Consider the following 23,550-nt stretch of genomic DNA (forward strand, 5'->3'; position numbering starts at 1 on the left):
CAAAGTAAAATAGTGCAGTGCAATAAAATAGTTAGTAAAATAGAATAAAATAATGCAATAGTGCATTTCAATAAAATAGTTATCATCGTATTTTTTCGGGAGGCCGGTAAGGAGTGCATTACAGTAGTCGAGTCGGCTTGAGATAAAGGCATGGATCTGGTTTTCAGCGTCCTTTTGATTTATAAATGGCCGTACTTTAGCTATGTTTCTAAGGTGGAAGAATTATGTTTTTGTCAACTTGTTGATTGTGATTTAAAGCTTAGGTCTGAGTCTACCATAACACTAAGACTTAACTCACTCAAATACAGTTAGCAGCTGTATAGACTACAGATGGAAATTAGCTTCTGCTAAATCTGGTGCAAACATATTTTCATGTAACAATGATTAATTGTCAAAATAAATATATATATATAATTTTATTTTTAGGAAAATAGATTCGGGGCTTTTCAGAAAACATTCTGGGCTTGAGCCCAAGTAGCCACCCCTTAGCCCCGCCCCTCATGTACATATACATGTAATGAAACACAAATAAGTACATGCTTACCAACTGTTTCTCCTGTTTTATAGCAACACTACTATCACTGACATCTGAGAGATCCCCCCTTGAACGGCCCTTCTAAGGTTTCTCCCAGCTTTTTTCCTATTGCTAGGTTTTTAGTGAGTTTTTCCTTACCTTCGTGTGGGAGTGGGAGTGTTGCATTAATTTATTTATTTAACATTTTATTTTGGATTTCATGGTGTTTTTGTTTTGTTCTTAATTTATTGTGATGTTTCTTCTTGACTTGATTAAAGAAGACGTGTCTGGCCACATGTGTTGTCGGGCCTTACAAATACATTTGATCTGATTTCATTGTTCCACTGGTTTTTATTTTGGCCAGCTTACTCAATTCCCACTTGGGACTTGAGTAATGAGCACATTTCTTATGTTTTCACCCACCTGTCATCATTCCCAAGAGGAAGAAACCTATTGATTTTGGTGACCCCATGACCTTTCCTTTAGGGCCACCATCTGCCCTCACAATTTGTCCACAACATATCTCAACAAATAATGGCCAAATTACCATGAAATGTACTGTGTACATTCATGAAACCCATTGATTTTTGTGACCCCATGACATTTCCTCTAGCGCCACTACCAGGCCAACATTTCTAAATGAGCACATCTCCTGACATGATTGTTTTAGTCACAAAATTTGCTGTGAACATGTGTGACCCCTAGATGAACACACCTCTTGATTTTTGTGACTCCGTGACCTTTCCCCTAGCACCACCATGAGGCCAAACTGACAAGAAGATATCTCTCAAAGTATTGGCCGGATTGCCAAAAGATTTGCTGTGGATATTCATAACCCCTATAGCAGGGGTGTCAAACTCATTTTCACAGAGGGCCACATCAGCATTATGGTTGCCCTCAAAGGGCCAAAGACCGTATAAATGTTAATGTAATGTAAAATAAATGTAGCTACTCATTTACATATTGTTAAACATGTTGTTTCTGTATTTATTACTTATTCAAGTTATACATATTGCATATGCATTTGCATAGATGTAAAAATATATGTTAGCTTATGTTATTTTAACAAATAATTTTAGTTTATCAGAACCCCATATTACTCCATCAATCAATGATCAAACCATTCAAGTAAATAACAAAGAAGAATATCAACAAATACAAGCTATGACATTAAGTTTGTTCAAAACCTTTTTGTCACAGTCAAGAGGGGCAGAACTAACACCTGTGAGCTGCAAAGAACACGTGGGACAGATGTAGCAGATGTTACAAAAACAAATGGCTGCACACAACCTTGCAGAGGCCATACATCAAACTAACGGAAGATAGTTTAATTAACTTTAATTAACAGATTGCAGAATGGGTACAGTACAGCACAGCTCAATACACACAATTGTTAAGGGGATGCAGACCAGAGAAAGACTTTCGACTTGTTTACATCAGGGTCCCCCATTTTCAATTCGTAATGAAATTGCTATTATGTGTCTGCATGAACACACAACTGTAACTGTACTCAAAAATAACAAAATAAGGGTTGTCTCAGTTCACAACTATATTGGTCAAGTTTTGGGTGGGACTTGTTTGCGTCCCTACAGCTTTTTATTCAATTGAGCGAGATGCTCGGTTATGTCACACAGCCAGCATGCATCTGACAGTTCAGACAATATTTCTTCAACCCTTTGTTACCTATTCCGCCTGGAACTTTTTTGTATTTTGGGCTGTAAAATTGTCAAAGAATGTCTGAGGAGTAAGTGCTTTTGGTTTTTTTCCTTTGTTACTTCATCAATACCTCAGATATTCAACACACATGTATGTGTAAGAATGTGTAATAACTAAGGCTGTCAAAGCTTTATTAACGCATTAACCCACAATTATTTTAACACAGCTATTTTTTAACCCAAGATTAATGTAATGGCGGGCCGCATTTGGCCCGCGGGCCGTGAGTTTGACACCTATGCCCTATAGGTTGATTTAGGTGGCCCTTATTATTCCTTAAAGAAATAACTAGATCTACCAGCAGCCACACTTGACATGTATCATTTGACCACCAGGTGAAATCTAAATTCTGAACACATTTCTATGACAGTTCCAACAGTTTTTCGACATGCATAATTTTACATAACTTTTCCAGGCCAAATCAATTTCATATGACTTTTCCGTGTTTTTCATAATGGTAGGACCCCTGCTAATATTACAAGTAGGCCTATACAGTATGACATTATGCTGGATATAATTGGCCGAAATTGTAATATAAATATTTCAGCAAACAAAATTACACATTTTAATGTGTAGGCAGCCTCACTTGTAGCCATACCATGTAGTCACTAGTACAATATTTAGCAAACAATATCCATCATTGTGTGAACAACTACATGTACATGTTTTGTGTAAAGAATATGAAAACCAACTTATGTTACAAAACAGTTTATTTTGGGATGTAGAAATTTCAATAACGAAAATAGAAGACAATGAAAATAAACCAAAAATGAAATTGCTTAACAACAATTCACAAACAGGTATTCCTTAATTCCCCAAGCATAACATGTGCCACTTGTCCATCACTGATAGAGTCTCTCTCTCTCTCCCCCTCTCTCTCTCCCTCCCTCTCTCTCTCTCTGGCCATGAATAGACACTCACACAGAAAGGCAACAGACACTTTCTGAGCATGCCGCTTGCTTTCAGTGTCCCTCTCACAATTATTGGAATGTGAGCCTACGGTGTCTGTGTTCATTATAACACGATGTCTACTGCTCTGGCAGAACTTGACCACATTCTCAGGATAGGCTTCCCGATTGTGACTCCTTCTGTTGAAGTTTGAGAATCAGCTCCAGCAGGTTCATCTGCATCGTCAGTTCCTGAAATGACACAATGGGACACAGTCAAGGCCTATCGCCATCTGCTGTTTTATCGCCATTTATCTAAATCACAAAGCACAATTTTCTCACATTTGCAACTGGCTGAGGTGAAGTTAGGTGTTCATATTTTTGACAGATATTTGACACCATTTGGTTTTTCCAAAACAAATGATAATTTGATGCATTATCTTCCCAATGTCCTTTTTTTGTAAATAAATTGGTGCAGCTTGACTGGTGATGCAGTGACAATGCTAATGAGCTAACGTCACGCTAGCAAACCTTGCCGTCAATAATGTTGCCTATGGTTGACAAACAGTAAAGATGCCAGGGGCCCATAGTGACCTCATAATTCTAGTTATTTCAAAATGGTCTATTGTCATCCATTTTCCACCACTAGTTCTTTATAATACTGTAGCATTGTGAAATCTTTATGATTGAATTATGTGGGTGTCATGACAGTATTATTATTAAATGCATACTTTTGCAGGGATCCACACCTTCGAATACAGTATAGTCTGAATTTAAACAAGCAGTAGATTTGGATGTGGTGACTGACTTGAGGATTGGTGGTAATGTAGAACCCAGGGACGCCAGCTTTCTCCAAGGTGTTCTGCTGGTCTATCACTTTTTGGTCCATTTCAGCCACAATCTTCTCATCCATCATTCTTTGTTCCTCTCTCACACGGATTTCCAGAGTCTGGCAACAAGACATGCAACCTTTAGAGGGCCAGATTGCTCTGCCATTTTTGACCTACTCTGATATACACGCAATTGACCCATTTCAAGCCCTGATCCCTCAGACAAGGAAGAAACGGTTGTGATTGGAGGATCAAGAATGTCATAATGAATTTCAATATTCAATTAATACAACAGCAATAAAACAGTATAGATATGAGGTGAACTGAAAACGCATAACTAGTTCTTGTCCATTTTGAGTAATTTTGGAAAGGTTTGCCTGTAATACAAGCCAATAAATGGGTGTTACAAAGCACAGTCCACTGCCTAATGATATTTCCTATTGGTATTACCCATACTAGCAAATAACAATTACTTTGTTAATTGTAAGCATTTTACACCTGCTTTGATGTGGTAATAATATGTAAACGTTTGGTTAATATTCTAATTTTATTGGAATTGTATTCTTAGGGACAGCCCTAACCATACAATACTGTATGTTGTAATATTGTGTGAAATCCAGAATGTAACAGCCTCGTTAGAGTGAGGACAGAAGGAAGAATATGTGACATTATGTGAATAATTCAACTTCTTACCTCTACCTCCCCTTGTTGAGTTGCTTTGAGAACTGCAAGGTTGTGAGGCTTGCAAGCTTGTAGGGCATCTTTATGTCTCCTTATCAAATCTAGCTTGAGTGCTTAATATAAGGAAATAATATAAGCAAATAAAAAGGAAAGAGTTAAGAGTCAGAGTTACACATGTAGAACTGTTAGATTGACCTATCTCAAGCTCTGCCCTCTTTTCTTGATCTTTCAATCACAACTGTTGCTTCCCTTAGACAAGGAAGAAACAGTTGTGATTGGAGAATGAAGATGAGAGGGCAGGGCTTGAGTTAGGTCAATTGATTTGATACACACATCAGGCCAGAGACCCACACTTGGAAATATTTTTGTCTCAGGGACACCCATCTGGGAAGAGTTTTGTGGTTGATATGATTTAAGTCTAATAATAATAATAATCCTTATTTGCATAGCACCTTTCATACAAGAATTGCAGCTCAAAGTGCTTCACAACAGTAAGAAATACATAGGCATAAAATGAGCACAAAATTGGCAGATAAAGAGCAATGCATAAAGTGAAGACATGCAATTAGCATAAAATAGACAGTAGCAAAATAGACAAATTCAAGATAAGGCATAGAACATTAGGCTACATCACAATCACATAATTCTTCATATTAGGATCCAACATCTTAATAGGCCTCTTTGTTTACGGTTTGATCGTCACTGATGAAGGTGAAAATCCATGTTCCATGACTGTCTATATACTGTAGTTGAGGAGAAAGTGAAACATAATAGTTACTCATTATATTCTGTCAACTTCCAGTGACCCCCTGGAACCCTCTCAAGGACCCCTGGCTGAGAACCACTGAATAAACTATATTTCTCTCATCTCTACACATGCTTCATCAGCACATACAACCCCACACTAATATACACTGCAAAGCTACTTTTCTATTGTAAAGAAGACCAACCTTGATGTTCACCATGTAGCTTTGTCCTCTGGTTGTAAAGATTCCTCTCTGTCAGATGTTGAATGTCCAGGAGTCCCTGCACTATTTCATACACTGTTCCATCTATGAGCGCCAGAGCCAGGTCGCTCAGTGTAGTGTATGCCAGGCGCTGTTGGAATGAGCTACTCATGGAGAACAAACAAGTCAAACACAAAATGTTAGATATTTAAACATTTATATTTTCACCTTCATATAGCTTGCTAACAGTTTCTCAGCTAATACTGAAAGTATGTCCAATCCACTTCAACTGTATTATTTTGAAGGACTGGTGTGTGGTGTTGACAGTACGATTCCGAATGGCTTGTCACCTGCGCAGATCTTTGACAAGGGTTTGCAGTTCAGATAATAAGTAGTAGTGTCTCTCTTGCTGTTTGGTAGCATCAGCCTGCAGGTCGTAGTCTCCAGGGTAGACATCCATCTTAAAAACACACCATTTATTGTCTTTCTTTTTTTTTGTACAGGCGACAAGTACAGATAATTGGTACTTGCCTAAGGTTAAACATGTACTAATCCAGCAAGGATGACGTAAAAGCCATGTTTATTTTCAGCCAAAAGGAATACCTACGCTACAACTTGCTTCCAACGAAGGCTACAAAAGTAAACAATGCGCACGACCAGCAGACAATCATGAAAGGACCCATGATGTCTGTCTCTCTGGATGCCTGGTCGTAATTCATTTATCATCCTATTAATTTAATCAAAGACCAATGGCGATTATTTTAGACCTAATCTAACTAACCCTGAAAATGCACACTTGCGTTGTCATATAATCTTGTCAGCACAGCCAACGACGTCAATACTACTATACTCTCTAATCGAGTATATTGAGCGAATCACGCTCAACGAGTTGCAAACATTTGCAGTAACACAGATATTCACCAGATGGCGCAGAAGACGGTCAATCTGCAGCCAACTCGTGCAGAACCATGCAGATGAAACACATTGTTGGAAATCTAAGGGCAATTAGGACAATTAAACGTAAAACGGGGGAGCTTGCAACGAATAGATAACACTTAAAGAAAGCGAATGGGAAGCATTCTATGCAGTGGGCTTGAAGGGTGGTATTTTATTGATTGATTGATTATGTGAGTGTTTTCTCAAATGGAAATGTTTAGGAGAATGATTCACCTAAACATTTCCATTTGAGAAAACACTCACATAATCAATTTCTATCACAATCTATTTGGCCCCCATATCTGGTACCCATTGGGTTGGTGCCCGGCCGTAGCACTACTACGCACGACTGGTAGGCTGTGCGCTGTCACGCGCTGAGGTGCCATGAAGACAACTCAATAGCGGAGGAGAGGAGCGCTATTTCTAAGGACCGTGGATGTGCAGATAAGAAGAATTGGATTAATAGCTTCCTTGATTAAAATGGCCAAAAATACATCTCTTTATTTTCGTATTGTTGAGGGCAGGAGCCTCCAAGTCAAAGACGTGTAAGTCATATAATTGTCACTGCTGATTTTCAAGATTCCTAATTTTGTAGCAGTCTTTATATACCCGCGGTTGATCGATCAATTCAGTTAAGTGAAAAGTTTAACCTACATTTTAGATTGCTCTGCCTCTGTCTCTTTCGTGAGAAGCCTGTTGAAAAATATAAATGGAACAATTGACTTGATAGGTGATTTCTTGATTCATTATTAGATACACTGTTTGTATCACGCGAATGTAATATAACGTTAGCGTACATATGTTCGAATCTGTGATGATTTATCCAGCTCCGGAACCAGTGATCCATACTGCATTGTAAAGGTTGACAACGAAGTTGTGGCAAGGTGAGTTTTACCCACCTGCATGCCATGTCGATTGATTGATTGATTGAAAACTTTATTAACAGATTGCAGAATGGGTACAGTACAGTACAGCTCAATACATACAATTGTTAAGGGGATGCAGACCAGAGAAAGACTTTCGTCTTGTTTACATCAGGGTCCCCCATTTTCAATTCATCATAACATAATGACATACACGACATACTTGGCAGTACTGCTACATCTATACATTTATGACATATCAGATTTGCAAATACAGTATTGTTTGTGATACAAAAAGAGTCCAGAAAAGAAGAAACTGTACATTGGAGGTGGTTGGGTGGGTGGGGTGGGGGGGACACTGTACAACTGTACAAGCAAAACTGTACATTGGAATATTGACAAAACCATACTTGGTCATTTACTGTACATTGGGTTGGGTTAGGACATTTACAGGGGCCAGTTTCGAATTGCAGTCTCCCGTAGGTGTTCTTTGAGAGTGTTTTTGAAAGTGGGTAGTGATTTACATTCCTTTACAGCTTTGGGTAGGGCATTCCACATTGATGTGGCATAATTGCGAAACGTGTTTAGTCCCTTGTTTGAGCCGAATCTGGGTTTAACATGATTTGTGGAGCTCCCTCTGGTGTTGTGATCGGTCTACTGTGTAGGCTACAGAGATAGTTATGTGACAGTGACAGTAGACTGTTTCCACCATAGATAATTCTACTGTATGCAGAATACCTTTGTCTGCAAGTCATGTGTTCTCATACTCATACTGTACTCTGGTCAGTAAGTTGTGTGGCTGTACCCCCTGCTACTCTGCACAGTAAGCCAGGGTAGAGATTGTGTGGTCAGGGTGGTTGTTCTCAGTGTGAGTGAGCCTCCAAACACAGAACCTGATACCGGGCTAGCCTTAAGACACCCGCAGGTAACCATGGAGAGGATGCATACATTATTGCAGGGGGCTCCTATTGTAAGCAGGGGAAATATTGGAAGGTTTGTGGGTGGTGGGGTATGTAACTTCAGAATTGTTCTGTTTGGATTCAGGTGTGTGATACTGTTTCAAAGAATAAGTAGCATCTCCTATACATTTGAATAATAATCAACACAAGTCTCTCCACCATCAATGCTAGCCGCAACAGCGTCCCAGCTTGCTTGTGGATATCTGGTATGCATGCAATGCAATGTCTTTGTGAATTGGTGTGATGAGAATTACTTGGACCTCAATGTCTCTAAGACTAAGGACATGATAATTGACTTCAGACACAACCCCGATCATCAAGCCAGTGTAGCTAGTGTAATTCACGATGAGGACGTCCAGACTGTTGAATCGTACAAATACCTGGGAACTGTGTTTGATTGTAAACTGAAATTCAACCTAAATACAGAGTCTATTGTTAAAAAAGGTCAGCAGAGGATCTACCTACTGAGAAAGCTGAACTCTTTTAATGTTTTTATAGTTCTTTTATTGAAAGCCTTCTAACTTTTTCTTTTATCTGCTGGTTCAGTGGCCTGTCCATCAAAGATAGGAACAGCCTACAGTATATTGTGAAAGTGTGCTCCAAAATAATTGGAGTAAAACAGAGAGACCTATGTTCTCTCTGGACGGACCAGGTGGTCAAGAAGGGGACGAACATCACAAATCAACCCCTCCATGCTCTGTCTCAGCAGTTTTCACTGTTGCCTTCTGGCCGCCGTTATGACGTCCCACCAAGTAGGACCAACCGCTACGCCAAATCTTTTGTCCCCTCGGCTATCAGACTTTTAAACACAGACAGTAGTCATTTTAAGTAGCCTTTTGCACTTGGTTGTCTGTTTTTACTTTTACTTTTATTGCTGGATTGTATCACATGGAGTGTTTCTCTTTTTATTTGCCGTGCTGTCGTTGAGATGTTTTGTTGTTTGTTTGTCTTTGTTGCTTGTAAGCTGCAAATATGAATTGCCCCACGCGGGACCAATAAAGTTGTCTGAATCTGAATCTGAATTCTCTGACACACTGTGCCAAATGGAATACTCAAGACCACAAGGCACATTTGTTAATAAAGTTAACAAAGAAATCACAGCTGGGATAAAATAGTTCTTGAACCTGTTGGTTTTACATATAGGCATTCTGTATCTGGCTCAGATGGAAGCTGTAGAAATTCTCTACAGAGTGGTTTCTGAAGCTGAGCCTTCTCAGCAGAGATGGAAGAGATTGTTAAGATTTGTTCCCGTTAGGGGCGCCCTCGTGGCTCATACCATAGTGCCTCGCGCACCTACGTGGCCGACCCGGGTTCGATCCCAGCTCCCGTCGTTATTTGTCGCATGTCCTCCCCACCTCTCCTCCCGTTCGCCCTCTCCTCTGTCGGTCCTGCGTGGCCAATAAAAGCTGTAAAAATGCTTAAAAAAAAAAAAAAAAAAAAAAAAGATTTGTTCCTGTTAGTTTAAAGGAAATCCTAACAATGGTGCTCAAGTTTGTTATTTTTTTTTATCCACTTTTTCTCCCATTTTTCTATATTTTTCTCCCATCCCAATTTTCGTATCATCCAATTCAACCCTCCCCTGTCACGAACGCTGTTTCTTGCCTCCCACAAGCCGGCTGCAATGTGGACTAAGTCATACATAGCACAAGTCCCCTCCGGTACTTGAGGTAACAGCAGTCGCATCTTTTCACCTGCGCAGCTCGATCTCTCAGTGGCGAGGAGTAACGCGTGGGAGGCTCACGCTGCCCCCGACACTTCCTGATTCTACTGCGCAGGCGCACCAACCGACCTGTAGGAGTCGCTGTCCACAACGCCCGATCCCCACCCATCAGTTTCCCACCCCCTAATACGGCCAATGTGTATTAGTATGAACGACCAGCTAAACTGAAAGCAATGTGGAGCGCTGGGCTCGAACAGGCAAGCCCAGCGTCTCCGTCATTCGTGGCGAGCGCCTTGCCCACTACGCCACGTAGCCGCCCTGCTCAAGTTTGTTCTTATACATTTAGACCGATGATGTTACCAAACCAACAGACCCTAGAGAAAGTTAAGACAGATACAATAACGGAAGAATAAAACATAACCATGCAAGATCGACCCACATTAACGCTGCAAAGCTTCCTTAAGAACAAGCGTTGGTTGCTTTTCTTACATATAATCAGTTTACTGACCAGTACAGTTCCTGCATGTATAGTTAATTTTGGCATCAGAGCTTAGTTATATTATCGTACTTGGCCATCGCGTTCGGTTCCGCTCTTAAGCCTATCGAGATATACCTCATCTCATGTACCTATTGTACTCCATCAACGAAAAAAACAAGTACACCCACACCTGCCGGGTCCCGCCCCTATGGAGGCGTAGCCTATAAGACAGTAGGCATGGTCACCAACCACTCTTCCTCTATTTTCGTTTCCATCATAACGGTCGCAGTGCACCTTATGTAAACTAGTTGTTATGAAAAGATTATGAGAAATTTCGTAATGTTGAAAGTTTACCGGAGGTTTGCTTACCCCTGGAATCTTCGGGGCATGTTTCAGCGACACGTCGGGCCTATTCTGATGTTTCCTCGTCTGGTGACAGCAGATCCAGGAGCAGCGTGCAAGGTTGGCTATCGAGCCGGCTTGTACACAGGTAGGCCCTGTGTCATCAGGCATGGGTATTAGTGTTAGTAATGCTGGGTTGTTTTGTTACACAACCATGTTGTGTGTCGGCGCCAGGGGCGGGATGATTTGGTGGACGTTTCACTGCAGTGAACGGGTTCCAAACGGTCCTGGAAGCGTGCTGTTAAACAACTAATGCTAACGCTACATGCTAATGCTAATGCTACATGCTAATACTACTGCTACGCTGTTCTAATGTCTCCGCCGTGGGATGTTGTCGCTTTTCCCTCCTCTTACCCGGTTCATCAATGAAGGTCAGTCGGTAGCTGATGTGGGGGTTTTGCTGAGTCCTATTTACCTTTTTTACGGGTAAATGGGTTGACAACAGGGTAGGCCGTGGCTAGGTAGCCTAGCCAGGTAGCGTTACTCCTGTGTCCCGGCGGGGTTTGTAGAACGGTGTTCCCACCTGGGAGCCGATGCTTGAGGCTCGGCGGGTAGCAGTAGAGCTATACTACTGCAGGATGGAACTTAACGGCGGCCCGTGTTGTGGCTCAGCTGACTGTTTTCTGTCCATAGTAGCGTTGAACGCTATGCTATAGTAGTGTAGTGGGCTACTGTTTTGTTCTGTCTCTCTGCTATGAGAAGGTCTGTCTATGCTACAGCTTTCTCTTCTCTCAACCATTAATGCTGACGGTCAATCGGTGTCTATTGGGGGAGTAGTGCGGGGGGGGCTTTGTATACCTTTTTTGGTAAATGGGCTAAGCTGGGGCTGGTGTGCTGTTGTGAATATTTTGAATGAATGCAGGACTGGTTCTCTCTGGTCCGCCGCCCCTTAACGTTGTGTATATGGGCTTGCTCATTCTACAGTATTTTGTGGTGTTAGTTCTTTTATTCATTTAACCCCTTCATGGTGCACACCACAGTGGAGGTTGCTGTTTGCAACCACCAATGGTGCTCCGTGTTAACATCAGTCCTTTGCTTTTGACATATTGAAACAGTGCTCCGCCCGGCCGACGCCATGGGTGGGTCGGCCTGGCGAGTGGCTGGTGGGCTGCTAAAGCCTGTACCGCCACGGTATGGAATTGGCAGCGATTAGAACTGTGTTCGAATTGCTGTTTTTTCTATAAAAAAAAAGGTGTCTGGTGGCGGGGCCTTGAGGGCCAGCCGACATCGACACATCGCGCGAGGTTGTTGACGTTATTAGCTTTGACCTAGCCGCAAGCTATAACCGCTCAGGGTTCCCCTCTCCGCAGGGGATTTTGGTCTTCTGCTGGAGCGCGGGCGGTATTGTCCTAGGCCCCACACCGCCTCACACCGCGCAGCCAGAAGAAGAGAGAGCACGGCCTCGTCAGCGGCGATGACGAGGCCCTCGACAGGCGGCCATATTTTCCCCCCGCCAGAGGTATCCTGGGCGTTGAATCGACAGGTGTCCACAAGGCCGACAGCCTTGGCGGCCGAGGGATCGGCCATGTTGGACGGGCTCGGCTTGAACAACAAGCCGTCACCGTCCTGCCGCGAGCAGCCCGCTCTCCGATCACTCCCTCCCCCAACACCAGCGGAAAAAGGGGGCTCTGATTGTTTCCTTTGGCTGCGGGCCGCGTGCCTTCGTTGAAGCGCGGGCGGCCCCACTTTTCGCTTCTCATGGGGACAGGGGCTGACACCCAGTTGATGGCTGAGCCTGGGTCTGTCCGTGAGAATGTTGTGCTGTCAAGCGGCTCCCACACCATAAGCTGTGTTGGTTGAGCCTGGTGTTACGTCTGTCAACTATAAGTGTTGTCAGCAGGGCTCGAAACCTTTTAAGGCACACAGTGCGGGCTTCCCCGGCCTCGCCTTCGCCAGGCCAGGTATCATGTTGGTACCTCCCACTCCCGCGAGATCGGCAGTGGTCTGAAATGAAGAGGTGCGCGTGATTTAGGTGGTAGTAATATCACTGCAGGGCTACGGTGTGTAGGCCCATGGGGTCCTCACGCCTTGCATGTCCAGCTGCAGAACAACTCCTTAGCATGCTCTGGAGGGGTGTTCAGTGGGGGGGCTTTTGTCACCTGAATTGATGTCAGCTTCCCCCGTATCAAACCGGCCCTTTCTGTCGGGGTCCCCCCTTGGGTGCGATTGCCTCGTGGGTAGTGTCGGGTTCTGACCCGACTCCACGGAACGCTCTGCTCGCAAAGGTCCAGGGTTGGCTACGCACAGCGGGTGGGACCGGGCCGACTATCTACAGTTCCTGGCGGACCTGCGCCACATGGCGGCAGGTGCGTTGGGAGTGTCATCACATATGACTACGGCAGTACCATATGTCGAGGTGGATGGAGAGAACGCTGAGGCGGGGACTTGTGTTTACACAACCCCGCCCGTTTTCGGGTTTGGTACAGACCCTATTGTCAGGGTCACCAGCAGTGACAGCTCTGGTCAACGAGATCCAATCTTTGTGGACGAAGCAAGCCATCGTCGTGGGGTTCTCCTCCCGGTGTTCTCTGGTGCCTGAGAAATCGGGAGGGGAGGGGTGTCAGACCCATGCTGGACCTGTCCCATGGGAAGGTTCGGCATTTTTTAGATCGTCTCCTACCTGTTGAACACTGTCAGGTGGGGGTCTGGTTCTCCTCCATAGACCTGTAGGATGCGTATTCGCATCTCTGATCTTCCATCCTAGGGCTTACCTACGCTTCCTTTGCAGGGTTAGCGTATGAGTACCAGAGGCTGCCGTTCGGTTTTTTCTCTGGCTCCCCGCATCTTCACCAAGTGCGTGGAGGCCGCACTGGGGCCTCTGCGTCGTCAGGGGTTACGAAGTGTATTCTGCCCTGACGACGTTCTGGTCCTTCGCGGTCGAGGTGGATCGTCGGGTCTCGTACCAGGCAGGTCCCTACCAGCCTGGGGTTTGCTGTAGACTGGAAGTAGAGTACTCCTCTTCCCAGTCAACGGTTGGAGGGCTATGGGCATCCCTCTCGGAGCGTGTTGTCGACACGCTCGGGAGGTTCCGTCCTGGGACGGTTACGGCGCTGTCTCACATCACGTTTTTCACCAACGCCTCCCTCGCTGGTGACGCGTCGGGCCAACGCAGCAGGGGGCAGCTGGCAAACCATGCTGCCCGGTCTGCGCTACGTTCAATGTGTTGGTATTGAAAGCGGTCCTTCTGGTCCTCAATCGGTGTTGATCAGGACGGACAATACGACGTCAGTGTCGTATATCGACAGACAGGGAGGAGTACGCTCCCCCCGTCTGCACCAGGCGGCGGGCGGCTGGCTATGGGCGTCCTCCATCTGCGCGGCCTGAGGGCTCCCCACATCCCCGGCAGGGTGAATGTGGGTACAGGTGTACTGTCGCGGGGCGGTCCTCATCCTGACGGGTGGGGATTACGTCCGGACATAGCCAGGCAGGTCTGGGACCGATGCCGTGCCGCCTGGGATTCTTCCCCATGCATCTGTTAGGTCAGTTGTTGGGACGGGTACGTTGAGGAGCGCAGGTTCTTGATCCTGATGGCGCCGGACCGGGGCGCAGCTGTGTGGTTCCCGGTCCTGATCCAGCTACTGGTAGTCTGGAGAGGATGGACCCTTCTGTGGTTGATACCATCCGGAATGCGCATGCTCTCTCCACTGTCGCGCTTTACGCGGGCAGATGGCGTATGTTCCAAGTGTGGTGTAAGGCGGGGGGCCGGGACCCTGTCTCCTGCCCCCTGGATGCTGTCCTTAGTTACCTCCAGTCTCTCCTTGATAGACTGTCGGCTTCGACGGTGAGGGTATATGCAGCAGCTATATCCTCCTATCATGAGGGATTTGAGGGGGATGTCTTGTTCAGCCACCCTCTTGTGAAGCGTTTCCTGCTTGGCGCTCGACGCGTTAAGCCGATGCAACGCTCTTTGGCTCCGAGTTGGGATCTTCAATTGGTCCTCGGTCGGTTGTCCTTGGCCCCGTTTGAGCCTCTTGAGCAAGCGCCGTTGGAACAGCTGTCGTTCAAGACCGCGTTCTTGCTGGTCGTCACCTCCGCTGAACGCGTGGGTGTGCTTTGTGCTCTCTCGGTACGACCAGAGTGCCTGTCTTTCGTTCCGATTGCGGTGCCACTCTGCGGCCTAATCCTGCCTTCGTGCCTGTAAATATCCGGAGTTCTTCCGCTCCAGGGATATTGTGGTTCAGGCGTTTCATCCGCCTCCTCACGCTAGTGAGTTAGATGCGGGCCTTCACCTGTCATGTCCGGTCCGTGCTTTGGGAATTACCTCAGCCGTACTCAGGACCTCGGGGTCACCGATCAGCTTTTTGTCTGTCACGGTGGTTCTCATGCCGGTAAGGCACTATCGAACAACGCCTGTCCCATTGGTTGTGCGAGGGCATTGCCCTCTGCTACACGTTGGCCGGGCTGGATCCCCCTGGGGGCGTCAGGGCGCACTCCACTCGTGGGGTGGCTGCCTCTGCCGCTCTGCTGGGTGGGGCCTCGGTGGAGGACATCTGTGCTGCAGCTTCATGATCCTCCCCGGGCCCCTTTGTAAGGTTTTACCTCATGGACTTGACCGGGGGTTCTGTCTCCCAGGCGGTTCTGGGGTCTGTGGCCTTTCCTGCTTCCCGTCCTTTGGTAGGGTAGCAGGAGTGTGTGGGTATGGGCCACAGTGTGTTAGGTCACACGTGGTTCCGCCTGTGCTGTGTGTTCAAGGGGTTCTAGTTCCCTCTTGCTCGCACTCAGGTGGAGTTGACTGCGCCCTCCCTTCATTAGGAAGGATGGGGTGACGGGGCTCCCCAACCCCTTGATGTGGGCTTACGGGTCCTCAGGGGGTACATTTGTCGGGCCTCGCGTCCGCTCTACCCCATATATCGATAGGCTTAAGAGCGGGACGCGATGGCCAAGTACGATAATATAACGGAAGGTTATGTATATAACCTAGTTATATGAGTACTGGCTAAGCGTCCCGTGCTTAAGCGGCCCTGAGTTCTCTTTTTGAGGGATCTTTTACTGGAAACGGGATTTTTGGCGAGGAAGAGTGGTTGGTGACCATGCCTACTGTCTTATAGGCTACGCCTCCATAGGGGCGGGACCCGGCAGGTGTGGGTGTACTTGTTTTTTTCATTGATGGAGTACAATAGGTACATGAGATGAGGTATATCTCGATAGGCTTAAGAGCGGGACGTTTAGCCAGTACTCATATAACTAGGTTATATACATAACCTTCCGTTCTTACTCCTCAACCACCTCTACAAAGTCCTCTACTACAGGGCTGTGGTTCTTTTCATCTGACTATAGCAAATTCACTATCACTGTGATGGATCACGGTCTACGAGGGTTTGGTTCAGTTGATTCCTGTGTGCTTTGGATGTATTTGGGTCAGGTGTGCAGTGCCTTTAAGTAGGCTTGGTTTCCCGTGTTCAGATGCTTGTTCATTTCATGTTAGTGAGTGTCCCAAGTTCATGTTTCTAGGGTTTTCTCTGGCTGTAGTGCTTGTTTTCAACTGCTAGGCAGTGGTGGTTATTATTTAAATGTTTTCCCCATTTCCTTTATCCTGGTGGTTTGTGTTTTCTATAGCTTTTTTAAATTTCAGTGTTCTTGTGTTTTCCTGTCTCCACCCTATCTCATCGCTCTGCGATTCCAGTGGTTAGCCCTCTGGGGTAACTTTAAGATTCCCCTCTTGTGTGTGCGTGTGTCCTACACCCCCTAATCCTGACAATCACAACATCATCTGCACGTTCATACACTCTCGCAATTATTAGTATCACACCCCTGGGAAGCCAGTGGGAGGGAGTTTCCTTTTTAACTGCATAAAACACCATTTACTCTAATCTTTTGAGGTATGTGTTTGGTGTTCGCTATCAAGTATGACACTGATGGTATTCAGTTGTGTACTTTATTGAACACTCGCATCAAGTCCAGCTACTAGCATACGATGCATATCATTCAGTCTCCTTCTACAGTCTCTACATATGACTCGCCTCTCTCAGGTGGAGAGCGCCCTCTCCTGGCCTGGTGGAGGTATCGTAACATCTCTCTTTACATAACAAATTGAAAGCATACTGGGTTATGATAACTTCATATGCCCTTAACCTTAAACGTATACATCAGTAACATTTTGATGAAAACTCTTAACATTGTAATAACATTGTTCAACGCTCTCGCCCCTTGTCTTTGTTCTCTCTTTATGTTACATAGTCTTTTGAGTATCTCACAGGTCTCTGAATGTTGGATCTGGTTCTAGTGTGTTTTGGGGTTTGGGTGTCTTGGTGATATTCTGACTCCCCCCTTGCGACCTGTGGTTCTCTATTCTCTGGTGTGTCTGTATCAGTCTCTGTATCCCAGTCGATTAGTTCTTCCCCAGGGGATATATGGATCTTTTCTGTCACTGGCCGGATGTCCTTTCGGTTCCGGCGGTATTTCCTTCCCTTTACCAGAACGATGTAAGAGCGGTCACTGTGTTGATCGATGCATGTTCCGAGTGACCATCTACTGTCTGGGTCTTTGGGGTGAAGCAGGACTCTCACAGTTTGTCCTTGGATGATCACAGGCATGTCCCATGCTTGTGTGTCATATTGGCGTTTCATTGTCACTGTTTTGGCTTGCTTTCCGTTCAATGACATTCCTCACCACGGTGGGCTTCATCTGCGTGTCCCTGGTGGGCAGGAGTGTCCGTGTCCTCCTGGACATGAGTCTCTGCACTGGAGAGCTCCCTAGACCCTCTGTTGGAGTGTTCCTCCATGCCAGGATGGCTTTCCATGGGTCTTCTCCATCCAGGATGGTCTTCTTCAGCAGAGTCTTTGCTATTTTCACTGCCGCCTCTGCTTTGCCGTTGCTCTGACTGTGGTAGGGTGATGATGTCTTGTGGCTGAAATCCCATTCCTGCGCAAAACATTGAAAGTCTATTCCTGAAAACGGAGGCCCATTGTCCGTGAACACAATGTGAGGGATTCCATGTCTGCTGAAGTGCTTTTTGCAGCATTCCATAACGGTAGATGATGTGTAGTCTGCCAGCTCGTCTAGTTCCCAGTAATCTGAGTAGTAATCCACCATGATGAGGTATGTGGACTTGTTGACTGTGAGCAAGTCCATTCCCACCTTTGACCATGGGATGTGAGGGATTGGTTGGGGAATCAGTGTTTCCCTTTGTTGTCTTCGTTGGACTGCGTTGCATGTGGAGCAGTCATTGACAAAGTTCTTTACATCGTTCGTTATGCCTGGCCAGAAGACGGTCTCTCTGGCTTTCCTGAGGCTGGCTTCTACGCCTGAGTGGCCTGTGTGAATCTTTGATAAGAACATGGGGTGTAACACTGTAGGAATGAGTACTCTGTCCCCTTTAAAAATAAGTCCATTTTCGACCGTGAGTTCCTCTTTGTAGGTCCAGAATGGATGTAGTAAGTGGCCTACGTCCTGTTTGTACTCTGGCCATCCCTTGATGACTCTCGCTTGTAGTGTTTGAAACACTGGGTCTTGTGCTGACTGAGTTTTGATGGTTTTCAGCGTCTGTGTGGAGATGTTGATGTTACTTGCGTGCTCTACGTGTTCTATTTCCTTCGTAGTGAGGCCCATGGCGTAGATCGTGGTTGGTGTCTGCATCTCTGTGTGCACCGTGTTGGGTAGTGGCGCCCTGGATAGGAAGTCGGCCACATGTAGGTCTTTGCCTTGTTTGTATATCACCTGTAGTTGGTATCTCTGTAGTCTGAGCAGCATCCTCTGTAGCCTCTTGGGTGCTGAAAGTAAAGACTTTTTAAAGATGATTTCCAGTGGTTTGTGATCAGTGTGTATTGTGATATAGTCTCTGCCATGTATGTACTGGTCGAACTTGTCGCACGCGAACACAATGGCTAGGCATTCCTTCTCTATCTGTGCATACCTTTGTTCTGTGGGCGTCAGCGTCCTGGAGGTGAATGCTACAGGTTGTCCATGTTGTAGGAGGACTGCTCCTAGGCCTGTCTCGCTGGCGTCACACTGGAGGGTGACCTCTTCCTTGAGATCGTAGTATTTGAGTACTGGGTGGTGTGTGACCAAGTGTTTTATGTTCTCTAGTGCTGCGTCATGTTTCGGTAACCATGTCCATTCTATGTCTTTATCGGTCAGTCGTCGCAGTGGTTCGCATACGTCTGATAGACTAGGTAGGAACCTTGACAGATAGTTAACAAACCCCAACAGCCGTTGGAGTGACTTGACATCTGTCGGCGTCTGCATGTTCTGGATGGCAGTGATTTTCTCCGGATCTGGACACAAGCCTTCTGCCGTGAGACGATGACCCATGTATGTCACACTGGGAAGCTTCAGCCTGAGTTTCTTCTTGTTGAGTTTCAAGTTGGACTCTCTGGCTCTCTGCAGCAGGGCTCTGAGATTTCCGTCGTGGTCAGCCATCGCTTCTTCATTGGTGTTTCCACACCCGTACACCAAAATGTCATCTGCTATCACACTCACCCCCTTTAGGCCCACCAATATTTCATGCTGCCTCCTTTGATATTCTTCTGCTGCTGGTTTTATACCAAAAGGCATCCTCAGCCATCTGTATCGTCCTTCGGGAGTCCAGAATGTGGTTAGATGACTGCTCGCTTCATCTAGCTTCACCTGCCAGTATCCATCTTTGGCGTCCAGCACCGAAAATATTTTTGCATTTGCTATGTCTGGTAACACTTCTTCTACCGTGGGCATCTGGTAATGTGACCTCAACAAAGCCTTGTTTAGTGCACCTGGGTCAAGACATATGCGCAGTTTGTCCTTCTTCTCTGTGACCACCATGTTGCTGATCCATGGCGTCGGCTCTGTGACCTTGGTTATGATGGCTCCCTGTTCCATTGCTCTTATGGCTTTGATTACCCTCTCTCTTATTGGAATAGGCGTCCGTCGTGGCAGTTGTTGTACTGGCTGCACTTTGGGGTCTATTTCCAGGTGTAACTCTCCTGGTAGACAGCCAAGCCCCTCAAAGACATCTTCATATTTAGAAATAATCTCTTCTGCTGTCTGGGGATTATCTGTGTTCGGCTGGCTCTGGATGTCAACACTGTGAATTACATGTTTATGATTCACATTGATCAGGTTCAGTCTCATGCAGGTTTCCGCTGAGAGCAGTGGGGTCTGCTCTGTATCCATTATCTGAAATCTGAGGTTGTATATCGTCCCTTCGTGATCCGCTTTGAGTTCATATTCTCCTCTGGGCTTTATCAGTGTGCCATCATATAGCTTCAGTGTGGCTTCGCTGTGTAGTAGGTTCGGGTTCCCGTCCTGTAGGATGCGTTGTAGGTCAGTGAAGCCCATTACATTGACTGTAGATCCTGTGTCAAGCTGACACTTCAGAGTCTCGCTGGTATCATAACTCAATGGTTTATCCATCTGTGCTGTTAGTTTGAGATTAATTAACCATTTGTTTGTAGCGTTTTCAAGTGAGTTCACTTGAGAGATATACCACATTTCCTCTGATTGTTCATCCGAGTCTCCCTCTTTGTCCATCATGTGTAGTTGAGGTTTGTGTTGGTCCTACTTACACACTCGGGAAAAGTGATTCCGTTTGCCACATGCTTTACAGGTGACCCCATATGCTGGGCATTTGGCCTTCTCATGCATTGATCCACAGTAGTGGCAGAGAGAGTCTTTTTGTGGTCTGTGTTTGGTGTCACTGTAAGTATTGGGTTGCCTATACGTCTTCTGGGTACGTGGTTCTGACTGACGTCCTCGTGAGGTATAGCTTGATTCAAAGCTGCGTCCCCGGGAAGCGTAATGTACAGCCTCCTGTTCTCCTCCTATTTTCTTAATTTGGATTTGTGTCTGTTCACTGGATCTACACGCGTCTATTGCTTTCATTAGTGTGAGTTTTGGTTCTCTCAGCATTCGTGCTTGTGCACTGGAATCTTTGGTGCCCATGACTATCCTGTCTCGAATGAGCTCTTCTTTTAGTGCATTAAATTCACATGTGTCTGCTAGCTTCCTCAATTTGGCTACATATTGGTCTGACGTTTCACATTGGCTTTGTTTACAGTCATTAAACAGAAATCGTTCATATATTACATTCCTGTTTGGTTCAAAATGTGCCTGTAATGCCTGTAGTATTTTCACTACGTCATCCCTGTCTTCATCTTGCATGTGTAGGTGTCGTTGTAGCTGATGGCATTCTTTACCCATAATAGTTAGTAGAGTAGCCACTCGTATCTTCATTTCCTTTTTATCTCGTCCCGTGGCTATTTCATAGTTTTCCCATTGTGCGCGAAAAAACGTCCAGTTATTGTAGACGTCTCCTTTCATGTCCATTGGTTCTGGAACTGGGATGTTGTACGTCGTCATGTTAGCCACTTAGCTGTTCGTGCGGCTACTGGTTAGGTTATCGTTCGACGTATTTTTAATTTCTTTATTTTCATCTTTATCCTTGTCTTACTTGTCCTCTTGGCATGGTTCTGGCTTCTGACACCATGTTTGGTGTTCGCTATCAAGTATGACACTGATGGTATTCAGTTGTGTACTTTATTGAACACTCGCATCAAGTCCAGCTACTAGCATACGATGCATATCATTCAGTCTCCTTCTACAGTCTCTACATATGACTCGCCTCTCTCAGGTGGAGAGCGCCCTCTCCTGGCCTGGTGGAGGTATCGTAACAGTATGGTAGAAAATCAATGAGCCAGCTGACTATGTTAAGTCAAGATTGAAATCCAACTGGAGCCTATGAGCGAAAACATGAGGTTGGATGCAGTTAAAGGCACAGGAAAAGTCAATAAATAACAACCTGGTATGAGTCTTGCTCCTCTCTAGTACCAGGTTGAGCCCCCCCCCCTCCTCACCATGTAGGCAAACTCAAAGGGGTCAAATTGGTCCTTGGTCTTGGCCATTATTAAGTGCCAATACAAAGATTTTTTTATGTAATCTGTCCCAGCTGCACGTGTGTGTGTTTATCTGTCCACGACATGTCTTGACAAGTTATGGCCATGCAATTTAGGAAAGCTGGGTCTGTAGAGATTGGCAATATCAGCAACTGTTGTTTCTGTCATCTACCCAGAAAAATATAACATTTGAAAGTAACTGCAAAGTGGGGAGATTGTTGGGCCTTGGTGGAGGTCTGCACTCTGAGTTTATTCTTCTAGTTGAATTTTTGACAACTTGCTCAAAAATATCCATTACTAGAGAGGTCAAGGCCACATGCCGGTCATCATCATTTAGCAACCTAGATTATTATTTTTAGCTACAGGCACCACAACTGACTCCTTCCAAACCTTGGGGACTCTCTGTAACAATAATGACAGCTGAAATATGTAAGAGAAGATCCAACACAATTGGCTTGCACTATTCTTGAGTAGTCTACCACTAATCTTACATTCTGAAACACCATCGTTTCGCAATTATGCCACAGCAATGTGGAACGCCCTACCCACAGCCGTAAAATAATGTGAATCCCTACCCACCTTCAAAACCGCTCTAAAAGAGCACCTACGGGAGGCCGCAATTCAAAACTGGCCCCGGTAAATGTCCAACCCCCCCCACCCAACCCACCCCAATGTACAGTTTCCTCCCCCTCAAATGTATATATTCTCTTTTAGAAACTCTGTCTGTAAAAACAGTACTGTATATTTGTATATCTTGTATGTCATAAATGTCTGGATGTAACAGTACTGTATATCTGTATGTCGTGTATGTCATAAATGTTATGATGAATTGAAAATGGGGGACCCTGATGTAAACCAGACGAAAGTCTTTCTCTGGTCTGCATCCCCTTAACAATTGTGTGTATTGAGCCGTACTGTATTGTACCCATTCTGCAATCTGTTAATAAAATGTTCAATCAATCAATCAATCAATCAATCAATCAATCAATCAATCAATCAATCAATCAATCAATCAATCAATCAAACCATCTCTATATAAAGCATGTTCATCTTCAAGATAAAATCTAGTCAATTCCTCTGCTAAATCAGCACGAGATTGGTCTGTAGTCACTACATTTCTCCACTCCTTCCGGAAAAAAAAAACAGCCTCTACTACTAGACTTTCTTTTCAGGACTGCCACAATATGGAAGAACCTGAATCCTTTCTGGGGTGAAGAGTACACACTACATCTCCCAATGGGGTTCCACTCCTTATCCTTCTATGTCATGGATGAAGATACCATTGGGTGAGATTGCCCTCCAAAGCGGTCTTCTTCATATTAGCTCTTTGTATTCCTCTCTTCTTATATGGAGCCATCTGATTGGCCATATACTTGGAAGCCATTCATTTTCATGTTTGGCTTGGCTTGTGAACTGATATATTGGGGTAATGTGACATGTACACTATGAATGTTTTATTTATTTATGTTTACCTCTTCTTGTGACCAGCAGCACCCACAGCAATCTTTTTTTTTTATCATCAATTTTTTTTCATCAATCTTTCAAACTGTGGGTAGAATGAATACCTTTGATAGTAATTTGAATTGCTTAAATCTGTCGCGAATGACGTTCTCTCTTTCTCTGTTGCTACAGCCATGATGACGTTATTGGAAAGATATTTCTGAGTAAAGAAACCATTGGGTCCCAAGCTAAAGGTATGAACAAATAACAGGATTGGGGTCAAAGCTCAGAGGTTAAATCAAGATACATTCCCATGACCATGTGAAAAGTCTCAGTGATTGAGCAAACATAACTTTTTTGGGCTGACCTGCTGGGAACATTTTTCAGTCTGCTCTTAAAGGAAAACGCCAACATTTTGGGAAATTAGCTTATTTG

The 23,550-nt window shown here is 45.1% G+C and overlaps 2 protein-coding genes across 2 annotated transcripts in view; one reads left to right on the forward strand and one right to left on the reverse strand.

Moving 5' to 3' along the window:
- Positions 1–2,893: 2,893 nt before the first annotated feature.
- dgcr6 (DiGeorge syndrome critical region gene 6) lies at positions 2,894–6,192 on the reverse strand. The gene is made up of 5 exons (XM_084317026.1): positions 5,923–6,192; positions 5,576–5,736; positions 4,638–4,738; positions 3,923–4,063; positions 2,894–3,366 (listed from the first exon to the last, which is right to left on the reverse strand). Exons 1-5 carry the CDS (start codon positions 6,030–6,032, stop codon positions 3,286–3,288), a joined length of 594 nt encoding a protein of 197 aa, XP_084173152.1. The 5' UTR covers positions 6,033–6,192; the 3' UTR covers positions 2,894–3,285.
- Positions 6,193–6,988: 796 nt separating this feature from the next.
- The window catches only part of rasal1 (RAS protein activator like 1), a gene marked incomplete at both ends in the record, with an annotated part of 75,385 nt that continues 58,823 nt past the window's right edge, over positions 6,989–23,550 (forward strand). Inside the window, 4 exons of the mRNA XM_084307745.1 lie at positions 6,989–7,053; positions 7,336–7,392; positions 22,848–22,961; positions 23,308–23,369. Coding sequence (XP_084163871.1) covers positions 6,989–7,053; positions 7,336–7,392; positions 22,848–22,961; positions 23,308–23,369 — 298 coding nt within the window. The remainder of the gene's footprint in view (positions 7,054–7,335; positions 7,393–22,847; positions 22,962–23,307; positions 23,370–23,550) is intronic.

This window comes from Notolepis coatsorum (assembly GCF_963971535.1).
Source record: "Notolepis coatsorum genome assembly, chromosome: 1".
NCBI lineage: Eukaryota > Metazoa > Chordata > Actinopteri > Aulopiformes > Paralepididae > Notolepis > Notolepis coatsorum.